Source organism: Globicephala melas, chromosome 15, assembly GCF_963455315.2.
Source record: "Globicephala melas chromosome 15, mGloMel1.2, whole genome shotgun sequence".
Lineage (NCBI taxonomy): Eukaryota > Metazoa > Chordata > Mammalia > Artiodactyla > Delphinidae > Globicephala > Globicephala melas.
The window spans coordinates 82,911,392-82,931,140 of record NC_083328.1 but is presented as its reverse complement, the minus strand read 5'-3'; the positions used below and the strand labels follow the sequence as shown (position 1 = coordinate 82,931,140).

The window sequence follows — 19,749 nt, the reverse complement described above, 5'->3', positions numbered from 1 at the left end:
TCTGCCTCTCCTCTGCATTTTCATTGTGGATGCTGACAGAACCCTTTCCAGACGGCTCAAAGCAATCTGCCACCAATTTGGAAAGCCTCCTGGATACTAAGCAGGGTTTAATCCTCCCTTGATCAGACCCTGTAGGACCCCAAGCCGCCCCCCCCCAGGCCATTACTATGAACATCAATTACCATCCCGTTGCAGATGTGTAGGCAACTCAGTAATAACGATTTCTGATCGACTGAATGACAGATAAACCCAGTTGCGCTGCAGGAAACCCTCAGGATCACACAAGAAGACAAGTGGGTTTAAAAAAAAAAAAACTCCTAAAATGAACCGGAGGACTCGGAGGGCCTGGTGCCCAGCTGCTATAATTCACCTCTGTCCAGAATCAGCTGCTGAAAAGAAGAAATGATTCTTTTTGTAGAGACCACCAGTTGTTACGGGAGCAGAGGGGCAACATGGGCACCGATAGATAAGCCTGCAGGGGCTCTGGGAAGCAGTGATCGGTGAGATTTGTCCAGACCTGGTGAAACCCAGGGCTGGACATCACTGCTCAAAAGCTACAGGAGCTCAGGACTCGGCTCCTAAGACGCAGGGCAGGCTGTCCACAGCTTTAGGCTGTTCTGTCCCCGGGGTAATCTACCAAAAGCACCATTGCCCGTGGATGCCCACCGCACGCGGTGTCCCGCTGTCGGCCCGCACAGACCAGATGCGCCCCACACGTCCTCTGTGCCCCCCATATGGCAGCGACTCAGAAAGCAGCTTCACCTCCTCGGACACACGCCCCTGGCAGCACCGCCAGCCTGCTTTCCTGCTTTTTTGTCAGGTGTTTGTGCCGTCCTTGAATTCCTGTGGGGAGAGAGCTGGTCTGAATGAATCAACCCACATTTCCACACGGCTGGTTCTTCAGCACCCAGTTAGGAATGATTTCCTCCTCCCGCTAACGTGAGCGCGGTCCCCCAGGTCCGCATCTCAGGCACAACTTCTGAAGGCTGAGTACACGGTGGGTGGATTCCTACCAGAGTCCAGCCTCCACCCACACTACTCAGTTATTCATCAGATGTTAAGGAGCCAGGAAGAAAAATGTGGTTGGCGCTTCTGGACAGCAGATCCTGGGCCCCTGGCTACCACAGCACCTGCTGCGTAGGAAGCCCCCCTGCTTGTGCGTCTCACTTGCTCAGGAAGCACCTGGAGGTCCCATCCCACCAGCGATGGCTCTTGGAAGAGGCAGCTCTGCCTGGCGGGGCTGATGCGTCTTGGCCCAAAGTAAAGAAAAGGAGGAGCAAGGGGCATGAGTAGTAAAACCCAGCTTAAGTGGCTACACGGGTCGCACCTAGGGTCTGCTTGTTTATTCAAGTCCACACTGACTCACAAGCTTCTCTCCAGCAGTTAGAGCAGACTACAGGGTCTCAAACTCAGGGGCCTGGGGGGCCACCAAGTAAGATGATGAGTGACACAGGTGAATGGACATTGCATGTCCCACTCGAACCTGAGTGGTCCTTATTTGGTTCCAGCCTATCCGGCCAAGAGGGGATGTGGGCTGGTGAGACCAGATGGTCCCATTTGCTACTTTTGGAGAAGCTTAAAATATGCATTTGTTGAGGAGGGGGGTGATTCTGCAATTTTAAAGTGTTGGCAACTTATTCAAATTTTGGCAAATTGCTGTGCGATCCAGAAGAAATACGTCTGGAGGCCAGACATGGCCGTGGTGCGTTAAAGGCCTTGTTTTGAAAGGCATCGAAGGCACGGGGCTGCTGCACCCTCTGCGCGCAGCCCGCGCCCCCCCCCCCGCACCGCCCCCACACTCACCCACCCCCGCCTGCAGGACCGCATCGGGTGGAACAGGCAGAGCCCTGCTGCACCCACGTGGCCCAGGGCAACCGATCTCTGGAAATGCAGAAAGCCAGCGAGGGGGCTCATACCCGCGGGCAGCCAGGGTCCGGGGAGGGGGTCGTACCCGCGGGCAGCCGGGGTCCGGGGAGGGGGTCGTACCCGCGGGCAGCCGGGGTCCAGGTGCAGAAACGCACGCAGGCGACGTCCTCGCTCTCCGCACAGGCGCAGCGCGGCGTCCCCTTCGACGGCTGTAAGCTCCGCGGAAAGGTCCCGGCCGACCTCCTGCCCCGGAAGCTGCCTCTGTAGTTGGACAGCCCATAGGGCACAGTCCGTCTGCAAAGGACAGAGAAAGGTCAGGGCCACGTCTGGACGAACCGCCCCAGCCTCTGTGCTCATGGAGCTGGTGAGGGCGTCCGAGATGGTGGGCCTGGGTATGAATGAGGCAGGTGGTGCAGTCCTGTCCCAGGAACGGGTGTCCACACCCTCCCCTGCACCTTGGGCCTTGGGAAACCTCTGGAGTGAATCCGTCATCCCCGCTACCCCGTACTCCCCAGGCAGTGGGCTGGGGCAGCCGGGATGGAAAGATGGGGAGGCCCTGGGGGAGATTGACGATGGCCTCTCTACATCCTCCCAGCAGCCAGCCCTCTTGCGGAGGGAGCACGCAGACGCCGGGTGGATGCGTTTTTAGTCTTTTCAAGACCCCACTGTGGCCAGCGCGCCTCCCAGCCCGGGTCCTTCCAGGGCAGTTCTGGTTTTCCTTCCAGCACTCAAACCCCTGACATTGACATTCCCGCTGCCCTGAACACTGGCCCCAGCTTTCATCCTTGAGCCAGTGGCACCTGAGCCTGGCCATCCAGACCAGTCAGACACCTTCCAGACCCACAGCCCAAGGCCGGCCCTGGCTCCCGCCCTGCTGGCCACCGAATTTCTTCTGTGCGCACATCATGTTTACAGTCTGTACTAACTGGAATAGGACAAATCCAATTACGGCCATTAGAGACACATGCTGGCCCCCGAACACGGCTTCCTCAAAGCCACAAACGTCAGGGGAACCCTCTGTGCCCTGTGAGATTCAGCCGAGGACAGAACTGACCTTGGGAAAAGTCTTCTTATGAAACTGTTTACCCATCTCATTTACGGTTGGAGCTGGGATGAGAGTGATGGTGTCATTTGAGACAATAAATGTTTACATCTGTTTCTGATGCTCGTGTCCATCCAAACCATTGCTCTCCAGGGACGGGAGGCCACTGCCAGGCAATTCAGTGGGAAAAAGTTAAAAGCATATGCTTAATTCATTAGCACTACTGAACAGGGTTTGGGGGACAGATTACTAGTAACTAGAGGAAACACATGTGGCCAGAAGTTACTTTTCCAATAAGTCTTGGTTTTCCTGCTAGTTCCCAGGATCCACCACCTTGGCTTCCGTGAGCCCCATGGAGTCTCACCAATCATCCACCTCAAAGGGGGCTCTGACATTCTCTGTGCGTTTTCAAAATAGCATCAAATTGAATTTCCTTTAATTTGAAACACATGCCATGGAGCCTTTCTGGGGTGGTGAGGGCAAAGTGGGGGGGGGGTGCCCCATCGTGACCTAATGCTTGGAACGGACCTGCTCCCTGCTGGGCAGGACACTGGAGCTAAGAACATAACCCCATAACCCCACCCTCTTTCTCTTTTCCCCTCTCCCCATTCCCTCCCACCCAAGTGAGTTGAGAAATGGCCTTGTACGGCTTCCCTGGATCCAAGCAGGCCCAGTACTGAGCAGTCTGTGCTCACAGGATGGAGAAAGCAAGCGGGGGCCAGTCCCCTTCTGAGCTGAATCTTGGCTAAAACCCCATCTTTTCTCAGGAATGGGAAACAGGGGTGGGGGTGAGGTTGCAAAACAATACAGACATTGTGGTGAGGCAGGATTTGGCTAAAGGTATAGATTTCCAGTAACAGGGCCACATGAAATCTCTAGGTGTTGACATTGAACCCACACCCCCATTTCTTGGTGAAAATTACACACAAGGAATAACAACCACGGCTCCCATTTTTCCATCAACGGCAAGACCTGCAATTTTGAAATTGCTGTCAGTGGATCAGGCATCTGTGTGCGCAGAGCCACTCAACTTTGCAAACGCACGAAGTGTTTTTAGTGAGGAAACAAGGCGACATGGTATTTGGTAACAGAGAACCGCTAAGCGCTTTCCCAGCAGCCTCGTGGGAGGAGCTAGTACGCAAATGAGCCCTTGTAACTTTCCAAGAATGCTTATGGAGGCACGAAACCCCTGCTCCCAGCCCCAGGTACTCAAAGTGTGCACTCTGCTGGCTGACCTGGAAGCCGGTGGGGGATGACAAAATCTATGAACCAGAGGACTTAACAGATGGTCCAGACCCCAGATGGCCCACCCCCATCAAGAGTTCCGGGTCCAGTGAAGGCCCACCTCCCATAGGTCAAAAATTTAAAGGTTTCTAAATCAATCTGATAAGTGCTTAAATAAGAGAGTTCAGCTTCAAAACACCTTGGAAGTTGGAGCTTGATTTTAGGATTCTGGGGCTCCTTGGAGTTCCATGTCGGAACATGGCAGCACAAGGTACATTACCTTCCATCCTGCTCCATCCCACATACAGCCCGAGCTCCATCTACCCGCCCATCCCACAAGCAGCTGTCCCTTGACCACCCTGTAGGCCTTGGGAGATGTGCTGGAGCCCTGTTCTGTCCGTGGGTATCAGACCCTGGAAGTGGGCTCAGGGACATCTGAGTAGAGGGATTCCAGGATGGTGACTACCTGGAACATGGTCTAGAAGAAGGGGTATATGGCTTTCAGTCTCATAGACTCCTTGCAGTGGGGTGGGAGATATGGCCAGAGGAGGGTCAGAGGTACCCTCTACGCCACAGGACCAGGGCAGGTGTCTTTCTTTTTTCTATATATATGTATTTTTTAAATTAATTATTTATTTACTTTTGGCCACGTTGGGTCTTCATTGCTGCGTGCAGGCTTTCTCTAGGTGTGGCGAGCAGGGGCTACTCTTCGTTGAGATGTGCGGGCTTCTCGTTGCGTTGGCTTCTCTTATTGCGGGGCACGGGCTCTAGGCGCGCGGGCTTCAGTAGTTGTGGCTCGCGAGCTCTAGAGCGCAGGCTTGGTAGTTGTGGCGCAACGGGCTTAGTTGCTCCGTGGCATGTGGGGTCTTCCCGGACCAGGGCTTGAACCCATGTCCCCTGCATTGGCAGGCAGATTCTTAACCACTGCGTGCCACCAGGGAAGCCCCTAGGTGTCTTTAGGTCTAAGAGTGGACACCAGCTCCTCAAGAGTACAAGAAAGGGTGACTTCTTTTGCACCTGCTGTGGACCCAGCACAAGGCTGAGCAAATGAAGACTATTAATTAAGCAACTGGTTGTTGATTGTGAGATAAACTAGTCCAATAAGACTGGATTCTCTCCAACCTAACATTCAACAACCACAAAATTCATTACAAAGAATTACCAACACCTGCCAAGCATCCACTATATCTGGGCGTACCTCATTTTATTGCGCTTCACAGATATTATTGATTTTACGAATTGAAGCTTTGTGGCAACCCTGCATTGTCAGATGATGATTGGCATTTTTTAGCAATAAAGTATTTTTTAAGGGATATACATTTTTTTAGACATAATGCTATTGCATACCTAACAGACTGCAGTATAGCGTAAACGTAACTTTAATATGCATTAGAAACCAAAAAATTCGTGTGACTTGCTTTTTCGCTTTGTTGAGGCTGTCTGGAACCAAATCCACAGTATTTTCAAGGTCTGCCTGTATCTCCCTGGTATTAGTCTAACTGTGACGAGGATGCAGAAAGGCCTTAAGGAGTTCACATGCTACTGGTGTATGAAAACAGTACAGGTAAAGGAAACCTGACAAGCCAATACGCCCAGGTATGTGCAAGGTACACAGAGCACAGAGAAAGGTTACCTGGTGATCCCGTTATTATGTTGTAAAGCACTTACATGATGAGCACTCCACCCGCTCCACAGTTTCCTGATCTATGAAAGGGCTGTCAGACGGACTGAATGATACACTGCACTGCATGAAAAATGCTTAGCAAAGAGCTCCTAGTGGTGAATTAACGTGGCCGCTGTTGTTGCTTTTTTGGTCTGGGAATTCAAGTGAGTTGTACCAGGCAGAAAAACCCCATCTACCAGGACTGCGTTTGAGATGTGTGCCTAAGTAATAAAGACAGGTAAGAAGGACCCAGAGTGTCGCAGGGCACAGCAATGCCATTCTTTGCCAGGCTTCCTTTTGGCTGGTCTATCATTCTACACTGTCTACCCAATAAGCACTCGTGTTTTAGTTGGTTTGGTACCTTTATCATTTCTTGAATGTTTCTTGAACGGTGAATTGGAAGCACCTAATGATGGAACCAGGAAAATGAAGTTAAATCGGCTGAGAACTTTGACCAGCACACCATCTGACCTGTGGTTTAGCCCGTGTTTTACAGTGGGGCTTAGAGAACACAATTCTTTGTAAAAGTAGTCAGCTCTCCCACCTGTTAATGTTCCAGTTATAACACAGAGCTCCAAACAAAAGAGAAGCAGATGAGAAGGTGAGTCCAAGTGCTCTTAGACAAAACACCCCAACACATTCACATAGGCAACGTCTAGCATTGTGTGTATTTGTATAATAAATTGTCCTCAGTGTATGTGGTCAGAACATTCATTAGTTGATCAGTGATGGTGGTACCAGAGTCATATTTACCATTTAACATTTTCTCCCACGTGTCATACATAAATGTTAAATACTAAACTTCCAAATCTCCTGTATTCATGGTTCATCTGCATCGTCACACTGGAAGAACTTTCTTTCTTTCTACAAGAAGTTTTTAAATAAGGAAAGTTGAATGTTTCTTTTAAGAATCTGTTTTTAAGTTCAGTGTTGCCTTTTCCTACATGAACCAACCATCTCCATCCCTCTGATCGGAAAATTGGCTTCAGTCCCTGAAGTGAAAGGAGGGAAACAGATATTCACAAGGGTCAGCTAGAAGCAGCAAAAGGAGCTTCACTGGCCAAATTCTAAATTCTCAGGAAAGTTTATCGAATTGTCCTTGAAAACCCAGTTTTCATATCCTCCCCCCCAACGCTGAATAGCACTCAACAAATACCTGTGGAGTGGTTTTCAATGTACGGGCCCTGGACTAGACTCTGGGTGAACATCCGTGAACGAGACAGACCAGCGGCCCTGTACACACACAGTTTTAATCTAGTACAGGGGTTAGCAAATTGGCATTTTTGTGGGCTTCATCCAATCAAAAGAGGGTGGTTTTTCTTTAATCTGAAAATTTCATATAAACATCACAACTTCCAGCTTCTCTTGTATAACTGGAAGTTATACTCGCTCCAACCCCACGCTCTGACATGGCAGCAGGTGTCTGGAGCTGAGTGATACTGTCAGAGCCTGGCTCAAGCTCTCTGTTTGGCCCCAGTCCCTGTATCTGTCCTTCTTTGCTTGCTTCTCTCACCTGTCTAGCCCTCAGGGGCATGTCAGTTTACAAGCCCTGCTCTAGCGGCTTGTCCCATAAAGCAAAGCCAGACAGGTCACGTGCCAGGGTGACAAAATTAGCACCTGCTACTATTTTTACAAATAAAGGTGCTGTCATTATCAATTCAAAAAGCCTAGGTTCTAGGGAGTGTCTCCCCAACAAACAGAACATTTTCACTTCACGGTCAGAACATGAAGTTGATGCTCTGGTTCACATTTTTCCTGCTGAAAGGGAAAGCAAGGACAGGATCGCCTTTGGGACGCACTGTACAGAAGGCGTGACTCTGATGACCAGTCCTGCAGCCGAGAGGAAGGGGAACAACTGTTTCCCAGGGGGAGGCAGACAGGCAGGGGCAGCAGCCCCAGCTACCAGGCACCAGCAGTCATTAGATACTGCCCCCCACCACTCCCCAGAGAATCAACTTCGAGACTCCAACGTGCTTTCTAACTAGGGCTTGATTTCAGATTTTATTAAATTCCTTCCTTAGAAGACACCACTCACTTGTTCTCTCAAGCTTCAAAATATCTTCTTGGGCAAGGAAGAAAGTGTGGATCAGCTTCACTGACTGTCTTTGTAACCTTAGCCAGAAAAAACTGCTAGCTAAGAACTCTGTCTAAGAGTAAGACAGGATGAAGTAACTACAGGAAGTGGCTGAATATTCAAAGGTCTATAAAAGCGTCCATTCACTTCAACAAGCATCTAGTGGACCACCCCCCCGCCCACTGCCACTTTGCACAAAGACATAGAGGCAAGAGGGAAACACCAGCTCAGAGACAGGAGCACCCCTCTCGAAGGACTTAAAAGCCCACAATTTTCTAGAGCCTGGGATCAACGCTGGCTGTTTTTGTCTCCTGGAATCCAATCTCTTATCTTTCCCCTGGGGAATTATCCCTCCCTCCCTGTGTGAGGTCCTGCAGAGACTGTCCACTGACAGTCTCACCTTCCCCTGCCTCAGAACTCAACAGGTGACCCAAGCTGGCCCATCACACCCTCTCCCTCCCAAGACACCTGAGCAAAGCAATTCACGGTCAGAAAATACTCTGAAGCTGCTACTTGCCAGGTGGCTCCATCCTGCCTTGTCTGTTCGACTGTGCCCCCACTGGGACCCCCAGTCCCGTCTTGGCACCTCTCCTTTCTAAGCCTGGTACTGCTTCTCCCTCCCTCCCAGTTTGTGGGCCACGCTGTGTCCTCCCAGGAAACTCCTATGCTGTGTTAGCAACACTAGGTTTCTGTTGCTTGCGACCAGCGACCTCTAGCTGACCCCGGAACTCACTTTCTCCGGATGGATGCAACCATGATCTCTTGGGTTTCATAGAAAGACCCGGAGTCTCTGCAGCTGACAAGGACAAGTAGAGATTTTCTTCATGGAAACAAGCACAAAAGAATATGTTCCGCATCAGGACAAAACCCAGCCAACGGAGCCGGCTGGAATCCTTTCTTCCCAGGTATGCCCACTGTGAAATGTTCGGTTTGGATCACACTTTGGGCGGGTGGAAGCAAGCGATGACCCCACGATGCTCAGGGCCCAGCCCCCAGACACTTGGCTGACCACCTCACAAGGCTTACCCTCCAGTGACTTGATTCCTTGTCCACTCACCAAACGCCTGTGAAAGTCTGCTTGGGACAGGCCTTGTGCCAGACAACCACCGGGTGCCCTTCCGACCTCCAGGAAGGAAAACAGCCAGAACACATCTCCTCGTTGGCCTCGTTACGCGAGCAGAAGCACACACACACGCTTTCTGGTTCTAAAGGATACGCCCCAAGCTTCATGCTCACGAACAACATAAAGTGAAGTGACCGTTTGTAGCTTCACTTCTGCAGAAAATCCCCGCATCTCTAAGGGGGAGGATCCCAAGGCGGATTGCTCCTCCACCACCCGGCACTGGGGAAGGTCCTCCTGCAGCCTCAGAAATAGCCAATGGCCCAGAGCATTAGAAACATCAAAAGAGCGAGCAACGTGCTGTGGGCTGGAGATTAATTTTTTTTAAGACATTCCCCCCACCCCACCCCCCAAAAAACCAACCCATGACTTTCGAATTTATCCAGGACTTGGTTGTTGGGGAATTTTACCAGAATTACATACATTTTCAAAGAGAACAGTGACTCTCCATCAATCGGACCCAAGGCGTGGGGGCGTTCCTCACCTGTGCTGCAGGTGTGGCTTCCTTCTTGTCCCCTGGGGTTGGTAACAGCTGGTCTCTGCCTGTTCACCTCGGCACCCAGGGCAGCCCAGGCAGTACCTGGCTCAGAGCGGGTACCCAATAATACCTCAGCATCTCAGTAACAAAGGTCTGCTACGTGAAGAAAGGAGGGAGGGAAGGAGGTCTCAATTGGCCGTTTCTTCTAGGCCGTGCCCAGCCTGCAACTGTACAGAATTCCTGGCTGAGTCACTGGACTTCACTATCGTTGTCCTCAATCGGCCCCTCTTTGCGGTTCTTCTAGAGAGAATATGGTCTCTAGATCACAAGAAATGGAAGAACCATGTCTTGATAGTAACTTCCACAGACACAAGAGGAAGAAACCAGGCTGCCCGGATGGATGAGGCCTCAGAGACAAAACCAGAGGCTGCCCTCGGCAGACAGACCCAGGTTTCTGGCCCAAATTGAAGACTAGCTCCCTGAGAGGCCCTAGGTGACTGGCTTCTCTCTGGGGTTGAGAAACGAAATGACTGCCTCTCCGGAAGGTCCGTCCAGCTCCAAATTCATCGAGAGATTCCCGAATGCCCTCACTGTTCCTTGAGCATCTCCGAACAGCACAAACCCTAGAGCAGGGCCCAGCCCTTCTCTCCAGCAATTAAACCACAATGAAATGTGGGGTCTCTACCCCACCCAAGCGGAGAGATCCCCAGGATCTCACCAACTGTATTTAGAAAGCTTTGGCCCAAAGAGTAGGACTCTCCCACGTTCCTACCGCCACATAACTGAGCTTAAAAATCACCCCAAAGCCACAGGCTGTCTCATCCCATCAGCTCCCTGGACACGGCATCCTCCTCCCCTAATGCAGACACAGGGGCTCTGAATGAAGGATATTTGACCAGTGGTCAAAGCAAGGGAGAACGGCAGAAAAATCCTTCTGTGTTCGGTGTGTGGGGTGGGATTTCCAAGAATGACAGCTTAAAAAAAAAAAAAAAGTTAGGGCAACAAACGCCTGCAATATTTGGAGAATGAAGCCATCTATGGAATCCAACAGATTAGCTGGTTTCCCCTCCATCTGGTACAACCCAAATGCGTCCATACGAGTTAGGCTAGAGTTTCTCTCCCCAACCCCCAGTGACCCTAACGAATTCCAGGTCGAATGTAGGCATGAGCAATCCACGTCTGTCTGGCATGGCCTCATTATAACTTTATGCAAAGCTGCAGACAGATGTGGCTCAAAATAGTTCCCAGCAGTGGAAACAGAAGGGGTGAAATAAGGAGCAGGTATTTTTTTAAGAATGGGGGGTATCTGTACAGGGATTAAAACAAAATACAGACACCATCACACATCCCTTTAAATAACCCACAGAAAGCAAGAGAAGACACCGTTGCTAATTTTCAGGAGACTTCATCTTACGGATGGAAAAATCCTACTGAAGGAAGACATGCTCGCCATGGCAATCTAATCTAATTGTTTGCATCCTTGTGGCAGCTCTGATCACTGGATTGCTGACCTCAAACTAAGAAGACCTGAGTCCCTCTAGAGAGACAGGCTTTATCCCCAAACAAGAACCAAGCACAGGGGCAGATCCTGTCTTTATTAAAAATGTCGATATTTGGTCGATTATGACGAGTGATTTTTGCACTAATGTTGACTTTTTAAAAATATTGCGTTAAGTTTTATTTTGCTTTTTGACATCTCCAAGTTTGCACCTGAAAGAGTGGGTCATAAGTCTCACCCTATTCTCCACCCTGCAAGAAACCCACGGAAATCGGATTTAGAAAAACCCAGAAAAGCTACAGACACCTCTGCTCTCTTGCCAACTTGCTTCTGACTTTTGGCAAAGCTGCTGGCCGCTCCCCAAGCTGTGGGCTGTTCGTGCCATCACCGAGCAACAAAGGATCACAACACGTCGGCCACATCAGCCTTCGAGGCTTTCTCATGGATGCGTGAATCTGTTTCTGTTTTTTAAATTACCGGGCCGGGCACAGGGTTCGCTGGCTGCCCTGTTCTAGTGTTACTGTTTATTAAGGCCTCCTGCTAAGTCAGCCCTGAGAGGCTATAAAAGAAGAGAAGACCTGTGTCGCCACGGCTCTGAACATTGCCAAGTTCTCCCAAAGCTCTTGGCTCTCCTGAGATTCTGAGCTGGGACACGTGAGAAAGGCCAGGGGATGCCCTAGCCTGCTGTCCATTCCTAGGAGACTTAGCCGGGGAGCAGGGCTTTAGAAACCCCCTGAACTGTGTCTGGACCGGCAGCTCATCTACACTGTGGCCATTGCCCGGATTTATTTTCCTTCCAAATACAATTGGTTCCTATCCCAAATAGGGGGAAAGTGTGTGTGTTTGTGTGTGTGTGTGCGTGCGTGCGCACGCATGCGTGTCCCATTTTAAGGAGGTCTCTGTTTCCACCGAAACATGACTTAGAATGAGATGGGGTCATTTCCCTCTTAAACAGTTGATCTATTTGTTATGTGCTCCAAAGCTGAGTGTCAGTGGCACGGGGTTACCTGGAGCTAGGAAAGGGGCCCCAGGCAGCCCCACTGGACGTGCTGAGATGCTGCCAATCCGGAGCGGGATGAAGAGCTGGCGCTACAAAGCCCTGTGAGTTCCGACCCAGCCGTGGGACCCCCTTAATGAAAGCAATGTTTGCTCCCCAGCTTCCTTTGTTTTAAATTCTTGCAGGAATATACCGCACCAGAGATGTCAGAGCCTTTCATCTGCCTTCACATTTAAAGCCAAGTTCCTAGCTGCAATGCCCCTTTCATCTAGCAGAAATCTGAATTCTCCCTCCAGGGTCATGCAGGGTCACGACCTCTTCCTACCGAGTTTTCTGGAGGCAAATCAAACTGCCTTCCAGCCTCAAGCCTCTTTCTCATCCCGTCAGGATCAGCTGCATTTCAACGAATCCATTTCTGTCCCTGGATATCTCACCTCCTCACAGCCACTCTGGGGTAGAAAAGGGGACTTTCAGTCCAAGTGAACCCAACCGGAAGGTCACCTTGTGTGAGCCGACCTTGCCAACAAACTCTGAAATTTAGCCCCGACGCCATCAAATTTGAAAGACGCATCTTGCCGTGAAATGTTCTGAGCTACCGCTACCCAAACTCAAAACTGGGATGGAAACGTCTACTAGACTTCCAAGGGGGAGATGGTTACACGGGAGGGAAACAACTCAGAGCGTCAAACCACGATCAGTCAGAACCCTGAGTTCAAGATCACTTTTAGTCCGGCTGATACAGTCTTTTCTTATGTGTCCTTATTTATTTACCACTTTTGTAAACAGATTCCGTAGTTATTTCCTGGGATCCCTTCCTAGTGGCGCACACTCAGGTCCCCGGCGGTGCTGGGTGCCTGGGAAACGACTGCAAAGCGTTGTGTCTATGCTGCTGGACTCACCCTTACTAAGATTTCATCGTTTAACGAAAAAGTTCTAAACAGATCATTCGAATTATCCTGAAATGCCACACCCCCTCCCTCTCCCCTGCTTCAACTGTACCCACCTCCCCATTTAGCAGAGGGAGCCCAGGGCAGTACCTTCCGAGAACACCATGCCCTGTTGCCCCAAATTCTAGTTATTTACCAAGGTGGGTAGGACTCACGCAAGAAAGGAGGAGCAGAAAGGGCAGAAAGAAATCTCATCAAGCCTGTAACAACCTTTGGCCACCAGAGCGCTTATCAAGCCACTTATCAGCAGTCCTCCAAACACACCTTTTCCCAGGGTCTGTAAACCTTATGCAACGCACCGAGGGCCATAGAGGAGGGAAAAACTGAGGTACCCGGGGGCAGGCTCCTCAGCGTTACTGCAGGAAGCAGCGCGAGACCAGTCGGAGGGTCCAAGGAAGCTGACCTCAGCAGGACTCGAGCTACCTAGTCACCGGCTTCTCCGGTCACAGACTGGGATACGGCAGGTGGGGCAGCAGGAAGGGTCAAGCAGCCCCAGGGGCTGTACAGTTATCTGCGTGGTCACGTCTTTGAGGGACTGAGTGTCTGCTAGAGTCCAGACACTGTGCTGAGAACGCCCCTCACGCTTTCTCACGTCATCCTCACACATCTTTACTCAGAAGTCACGGTCAACATCAGTGTGGACCATTGTCACCATCATCACCATCGTCTACATGGTCATGACGTAGCTCAGAAAGACTATCCTTCTGCCTCAAAAGCATCTCCAGCAACGATGCTCCCAGTCCTGACTCACGGGTCACATAACTGTCATTGGGGTCTCTGAAATCACATGGTGGGCGGGCAGCCTGCCCTGCATCAGTGGGAGGCTGCAAACCAGATCCATCCATTCCTCTGGGATGTTCTCAACCTTAAAATGTCCCTTCTGGGGCTTCCCTGGTGGCGCAGTGGTTGAGAGTCCGCCTGCCGATGCAGGGGACACGGGTTCGTGCCCCAGTCCGGGAAGATCCCACGTGCCGCGGAGTGGCTGGGCCCGTGAGCCATGGCCGCTGAGCCTGCGCGTCCGGAGCCTGTGCTCCGCAACGGGAGAGGCCACAGCAGTGAGAGGCCCCCATACAGAAAAAAAAAAAAAAAAAAAAAGTCCCTTCTTAGAAACGTGCTGGCATATTTCTCTTGAACAACACAGGAGGCAAAGATGAGTCTGTGGAATTGTTGCCTTTTTGTGGTAGAATACATTGAAATACAATTTAAATGTTTTGCTATTATTATTTTCACTCTGGGGAGACACATGTCATTCCTGAGTCAGTGTGGCCAGGTTGATCATCTTGTTAGGTCACCATCCTAGAGCCACACTGATGTCTGCAACTTACCCAGGGGCACAGGGAGAGGGTGGTACCACCCCCAGGCCATGCAGCGAGTCACATCCAGGACACAGGGCAGAGCTCCTGGGTCTGGAGTCTTCCCACGAGATTACAGAGCCCAGATTTTCCACCACAGCCATGATTCCAAACATCCCGCACTGCTCTTTCCAGAAATACATTCCTACTTGTCAGCCCATGTGGCTCGGATTTTTGTTTGGAAACATGGTCACTGTCACAGCACCACAATGCCTCCCTCATTATGTCCTTGGAGGGATTTAACAGATGGAAATTTCCCTCAATTCTCAGGAGAAAAGTGGGGAGGAACAGAGCAGGGCTCCTTGCTGGGGGCCCTGCAGCTGACTCCACTGGCCATCTGAGAGTGAGTGGCTTCACTCCACAGCCAGGTGCACAGTGGCAGGTGCAGAGGGACTGCCCTGCTATGGGGTACCATTAGCACCGAGAGCTCTGTGATGGTTCATTTTTTATGTGCCAACTTGGCTGGACCATGGCACCCAGATATGTGACCAAATGCCAGTCTAGATGCTGCTAGAAAGGTATATTTTAGAGGCAATTCACATTTAAATCAGTAGACGGCGAGTAAAGCAGATCACCCTTCATAACGGGGGTGGGCCTCATCCAATCAGGTGAAGGAGAGGGCAGAGAGGAGGGAGGTGCCCTGAGCAGGGAGGGAATTCTGCCTCCAGGATGCCTCAGACTGAAGAGTGCAACATCAGCTCCTGTGTGTGTGTGTGTGTGTGTGTGTGTGTGTGTGTGTGGTGTGTTTATATACACATAGATACCTACACACACACGTCCTATTAGTTCCATCTCTCTGGAGACCCTGACAGACACAATCCCCCACCATGTCACAGGACACTCCTGTTTTTGAAGTATTCTCACGGAAAACAACCCCGAGGGCACAGGGATGTAAGCACGTGGGCTACTTGTCCCTACTTATTATCTTATTCTCGGCAAATTTTCCATGGCCTTAAGACGGGATGTGTTTTTCTCTGGTGTGGAGTTTTGTTTTTGTTTTTGTTGGCAACAGTGGGGCTGCTGGGGGGAGGGTAGGGGCGGGGCTTCCTAACGTGGCCAAGGAGAGCCATGGGCATCCCTTGTCCCGTGGGTGAGCTGCTATCTCCGCCGCCTCCCCAGGGGCGAGAAGGGCAGTGCCCAGGATGCACTTGGTTCATTTCTCTTTGGGGTCCCAGATCTTCTGGAAGAAACAATGGAAGTTATGGGCAACAGCTCTGGGAAAATCCACATTCCCGCACACGTCTATAGGGATGTGAGACCTCTGGCAGCACCCACACACCCTGGGACAGCAACGCCTCATGTGTGGGAGAAAGACCCGCAGACAGAACCTCAGTGACAACAAAGACAAGGGCCTCACAGGAAGTCACCAGCGTTACTGGGATCTACTACGTGCTGGGTGCTATTCGAGCGCAGGTCTGGAAGAACCAAGTGTGCAGAAGGATGTGGGGAAACCAGAGAACTTGGATCTCACACCCAGAAAACACCTCTGGGAGCAGCTGGTCTCTCGAGCCTTCACTTTCCACGTGAGATACAGTAACTACAGCATCCCTCCTGAAGCTTTTGGGTCCTTAAACGCAGCCAAAACGACCATTCTTCAAGAATGCCTGCAACCTTGCAAGCATCCTTCCGAGATACAGCCGGATTTTTGCCTCTGCCTCCATGTGACCGGAGGGCAGAAGAAGGAAAGACACCAGAAGCTGAAAACCACCCAAAGTTCAAGACTCTCTGTTTAGGCCTGAGGCTCCAGACCCCTGCGGGTTCCCAGCATAGCCAGCGGTGGGGACGGGATGCAACTCACACCCTGGAGAAGTTTTGAGACAGCAAGAGGGTCTGCTAAAGAAGAGGGGGTGACAGCTAAGGGGTGGGGCTGGAAAAGCCCTCGGTGTGTGCTACCCTCGTCCGTTTAGCTCAATCCAGTCATTCTTCAGATGCTTCCATTTCTCCAAAGGTCCAAGTTCCCTAAAACCCATTTCCTCACTTCACGATCTTATCCAACATGTTTTAAAGTTTGCCAGTGGACCTGTCCATATACCAACAGAGAATTTTTGGACGGAAGGGAAGAAAGAGGGAAGGAGGGAGGGAGGAGGAAAAGAAAGGAAGACAGAGAAAGACCATCCAGGAACATCTTCCGTATAAAAGTTATGTCGCTTGTCTGACTTCAAAACGCTCAAGCCTGGCTATTGTCATTTTTTTTTGTTTCCCCGGGTAGCTCACGAAACTCCCAAACACCATATTTAATCCTTTCCCCCTAGTGTTTAAAATGAATCAGGGTCGGGGAAGAGGGGAAGAGGTAAATCAAGCTGTGAGGGGAACGTTAGCAAGTTAGCTAGAAAAAGCCACAGACCCATGGCTTCACCTCGGGCCCTACACCACAGCTCAGAACTGGGAGACAGGATTCGCACCAGGTCGCAGGGCTTTGCGACAATCGCTTCCCGCAGCCAGTGCTCAGGGCTTGGCAACAGGCAGAGAACTAAGGTGGTCTCCAAATGTCCCCTCCTCTCCTCTGCAAAGGCCCCCCTACCCCAAATTTGCTTAGCTTTCTTCTTTCTCCTTCTTGACCCACAGTCTGGGATTCCTACCAAGGCTGCCCTCAGTCCTGGGTTCTGTGAAGCTAATTTGGTCAGAGGACAATGCCAGGAAGATAAGCATCAGAAATGACAAGTGTCAGGGTGATGGGGACGGTAGGAGAAGGTGACCCTGATCACTGTCTGAGAACAGAAGGCAATCAGTGACAGCCCGTCCAAGGGTCCCTCCCCAGCACACATCACTTTTATGACCTGGCCCCATCCTTCCTACTGTGGGCTGACGGTATGTGCAGGAGCTGATCAGACACAGCCCGGCAGGCAAATTCTGCAATCAGGGTCAGCTTCATTTTGGGGGACCTGGGATAAAATGCAAACGTGGAGTCCTTGCTTCAAAGAGTATTAAGCATTTCCACCGCTGTGCTGCACACCTGAAACTAACACGATATTGTAGGTCAACTATACTTCGATTTTTTTTTTTAAAGTATTAAGCATTTCAAGATGGCAACAATACGCTTTAAACCATGAGGGTCTTTCTGACCTGGAGCCCTGTGCACGTGTCCAGGCTCCCCGCTGGAGCCAGCCCTGCTTGCCATGCTGGACAACAGGGTGACTTTCCAGACCTCTCCCAGATGCACTGAGAGGGTTCACGACCTGGTTTGAAACACATTCGGCCCCCCAGGTTCACCCTCTTTTGCACTTCATCCTCGAGGTGTCAGTGAAACAAGGTGGGTATGTGAGGCCCATCGAGATATCACCCAGGGTGCTCAGAGGTTAGATGGCTCGGGATGAAGGAACCCCTGAAAGACCTGAATCAAGGGGCTCCAAACACAGTGGCAAAGTTGCCTTTGCGGGCCAAGGGCTCCAGGAAGGCTAAGAACCCCTAGTCAGGTGCAAGCAGGACGCCCAAGAGACCCCAAGAATACCTAGAGACATCTAGAGCCATCTGGTCCAAGTCCCAGACTGTAGAGACCAGGAAGGCAAAGTCCAAAGGCTGGTGACCAGAGCACGGTCAAGCCCTCTTCGCAGTTTGCAGGATGACGTTTCTGCAGAAGGGGTTCCTGAACTGAGTCGCTGCCCACGGCCTCGGGAGAGAGTGAGCTTTACAGCAAGGAGACCCCACAACTAAGTCAGGTGTCACTGTCTCGGTCCTGCAGTAAGAGAGTTCTTAGGGACCGGAAGGGCCAAGGGGGAGCTGTCCGGGGCAGGGGGTGACAGTGGGCAGGAGAAGCCAGCCTGGGGAGGACCCGTGGGCTTGCCCCCACAGGAGGTAAGGAGCCTGGAGCCCATGGAATTTCACCCCTCCGGGGCAGGTTCCACGAGGTCCTGCCAAGCCCACCCCTGTGCTCCCTAGAGAGCGGGCTGATTTCAAGGAATCTGAAACTCCTTGGAGGCTGGCAGGGTCAGCAAGGGGGGCCAGGCCCACTTAGCCCCTGGGGCAGGAGATAACTTTCGGGGCTTCTTCCCTCCCAGAGGGACTTCTCAGGTGTCTAATCCCTCTGGCCGGCTCATTTCACTCAGAGGGAGGGCTCGCCCTTCCACCGGATCAGAAACTCTGGGGTTGGGTTTCTCCTGGGCCAGACCCTCAGAGGGGATGGGGGTCACACCCTTGACCTGCAGACCTGACCTGGGCTGGCAGGAGAGCCTAGCAAGGGCTGAAGGCTGTGCCAGGCGGGCTCTGGGCTGACCAGGCTGGGATGGGACCAGGTCATCCCGGCGTGTGAAGAGAGGGGCCTGGCCCAGGAGCCCCCGCCCCCAGGGCCGACTCACTCAGGAGTGTTGATCCAGATGATGTCCAGGTGGCAATAGTAGACACACTCTTTGTCCTTGTAGGTGAAGCATGTACAGCGCCGGGCTCGGTGGTGCACGGGGCCCCCCTTGGCCGCCTGCTCCCCAAACCGACCAGGTCCCTCCTCCTGCCCAGGGCTTCTGGGGCTTGGACCGCGCACTGCTGTTGTGGCCACAGTCTCCTCTGCGTCCCCCTCCGATGTGGTGGCAGAGGGGGCCCGGGGCTCGCCGCTCCTGCCAGCGTCCCCAGGCTGGGGGCGAGGCACCAATCCTGCAGAAGGCAGATTGAGGGGCTCCTGAGTTGCCGAGGGTGCAGGCCCCGGACACCCACCATCCCCCAAAACCCAGGGGAGGGGGAGCCAAACCTTCTGCCAAGTTTGCAAGCTAATGGTACTTTCTGTTAAGTCTCCAAGCTACGCCCAAGGTTCGGAAAAGTGTGCAAAGCTAGGCGCGCCGCTTCCGAAAAGTTTGCAAGTTGCGTGCACGCTTGGTGAAAAGCTTGGGCGCTCTTCTCGCCGCGCAGCGCGCGAGCTATCTGTGCCCGCTGAAAACGTGCAAGCATTGTGCAGGCTTTCGGAAAACTGTGCAGTCATTTTGCACAGTTTCGGAATCGTTTGCAAACTTTTGGAAAAGTTCCCGACTTCACGAAATATCGACAAAGTCCGCCCCGGGCCCCGGGTCTCCAGTCTGCGTGTGGGCTGCAACCTCCCGAGCCCCCGGGGGTTCGTGCCCTCAGCTTCTGCCCCCCAGCCCGCCCCCCGAGCGCCTGCAGGGGTGGCGAGCCGGGGCCAGAGGCCTCTGCCAGCAGTGCCCCCTTCCCCGCGTCCCCCGCCCCGCCCGTCCCGGGGTCCTTTTGTGTGCGCTCGCGCCAGGAGCCGCGCGCCGCCCCGCCCGCTTACCTGTGGCAGAGGTCACTGCGAGCCCGAAAAGGAACCACAGCCGCAGCTCCATGAACCCCGATCGGCCGCGGGAGCACCGGGCCGGAGGACGAACGCCTGTGGCCGTGAAAGGGGGCTCGTGCCGGGCACGGCGGGCCTCGCCCTCCGGCTAGGCGGTCTTCGAGGCCGACCACTGGCTGGCTCCGTCCCGGGCTGCGGCCAGGAGTTGGCTGCGACGGTCTCGAACTTCAGAGCGCGCTACCCATCCCGGCGCAGGGCTGGCCGGCTGTGGGCTCCGGC

The 19,749-nt window shown here is 52.4% G+C and overlaps 1 protein-coding gene across 1 annotated transcript in view; it reads right to left on the bottom strand.

The window, feature by feature from the left end:
- Window positions 1-305: 305 nt before the first annotated feature.
- Window positions 306-19,749, bottom strand: part of ZNF831 (zinc finger protein 831) — a 185,059-nt gene continuing 165,615 nt past the window's right edge. Inside the window, exons 5-6 of the mRNA XM_060285206.1 lie at window positions 1,987-2,160; window positions 306-843 (exon numbers count right to left, since the gene is read on the bottom strand). Of these exons, the coding sequence (XP_060141189.1) occupies window positions 746-843; window positions 1,987-2,160 (272 nt within the window). The 3' untranslated portion in view covers window positions 306-745. The remainder of the gene's footprint in view (window positions 844-1,986; window positions 2,161-19,749) is intronic.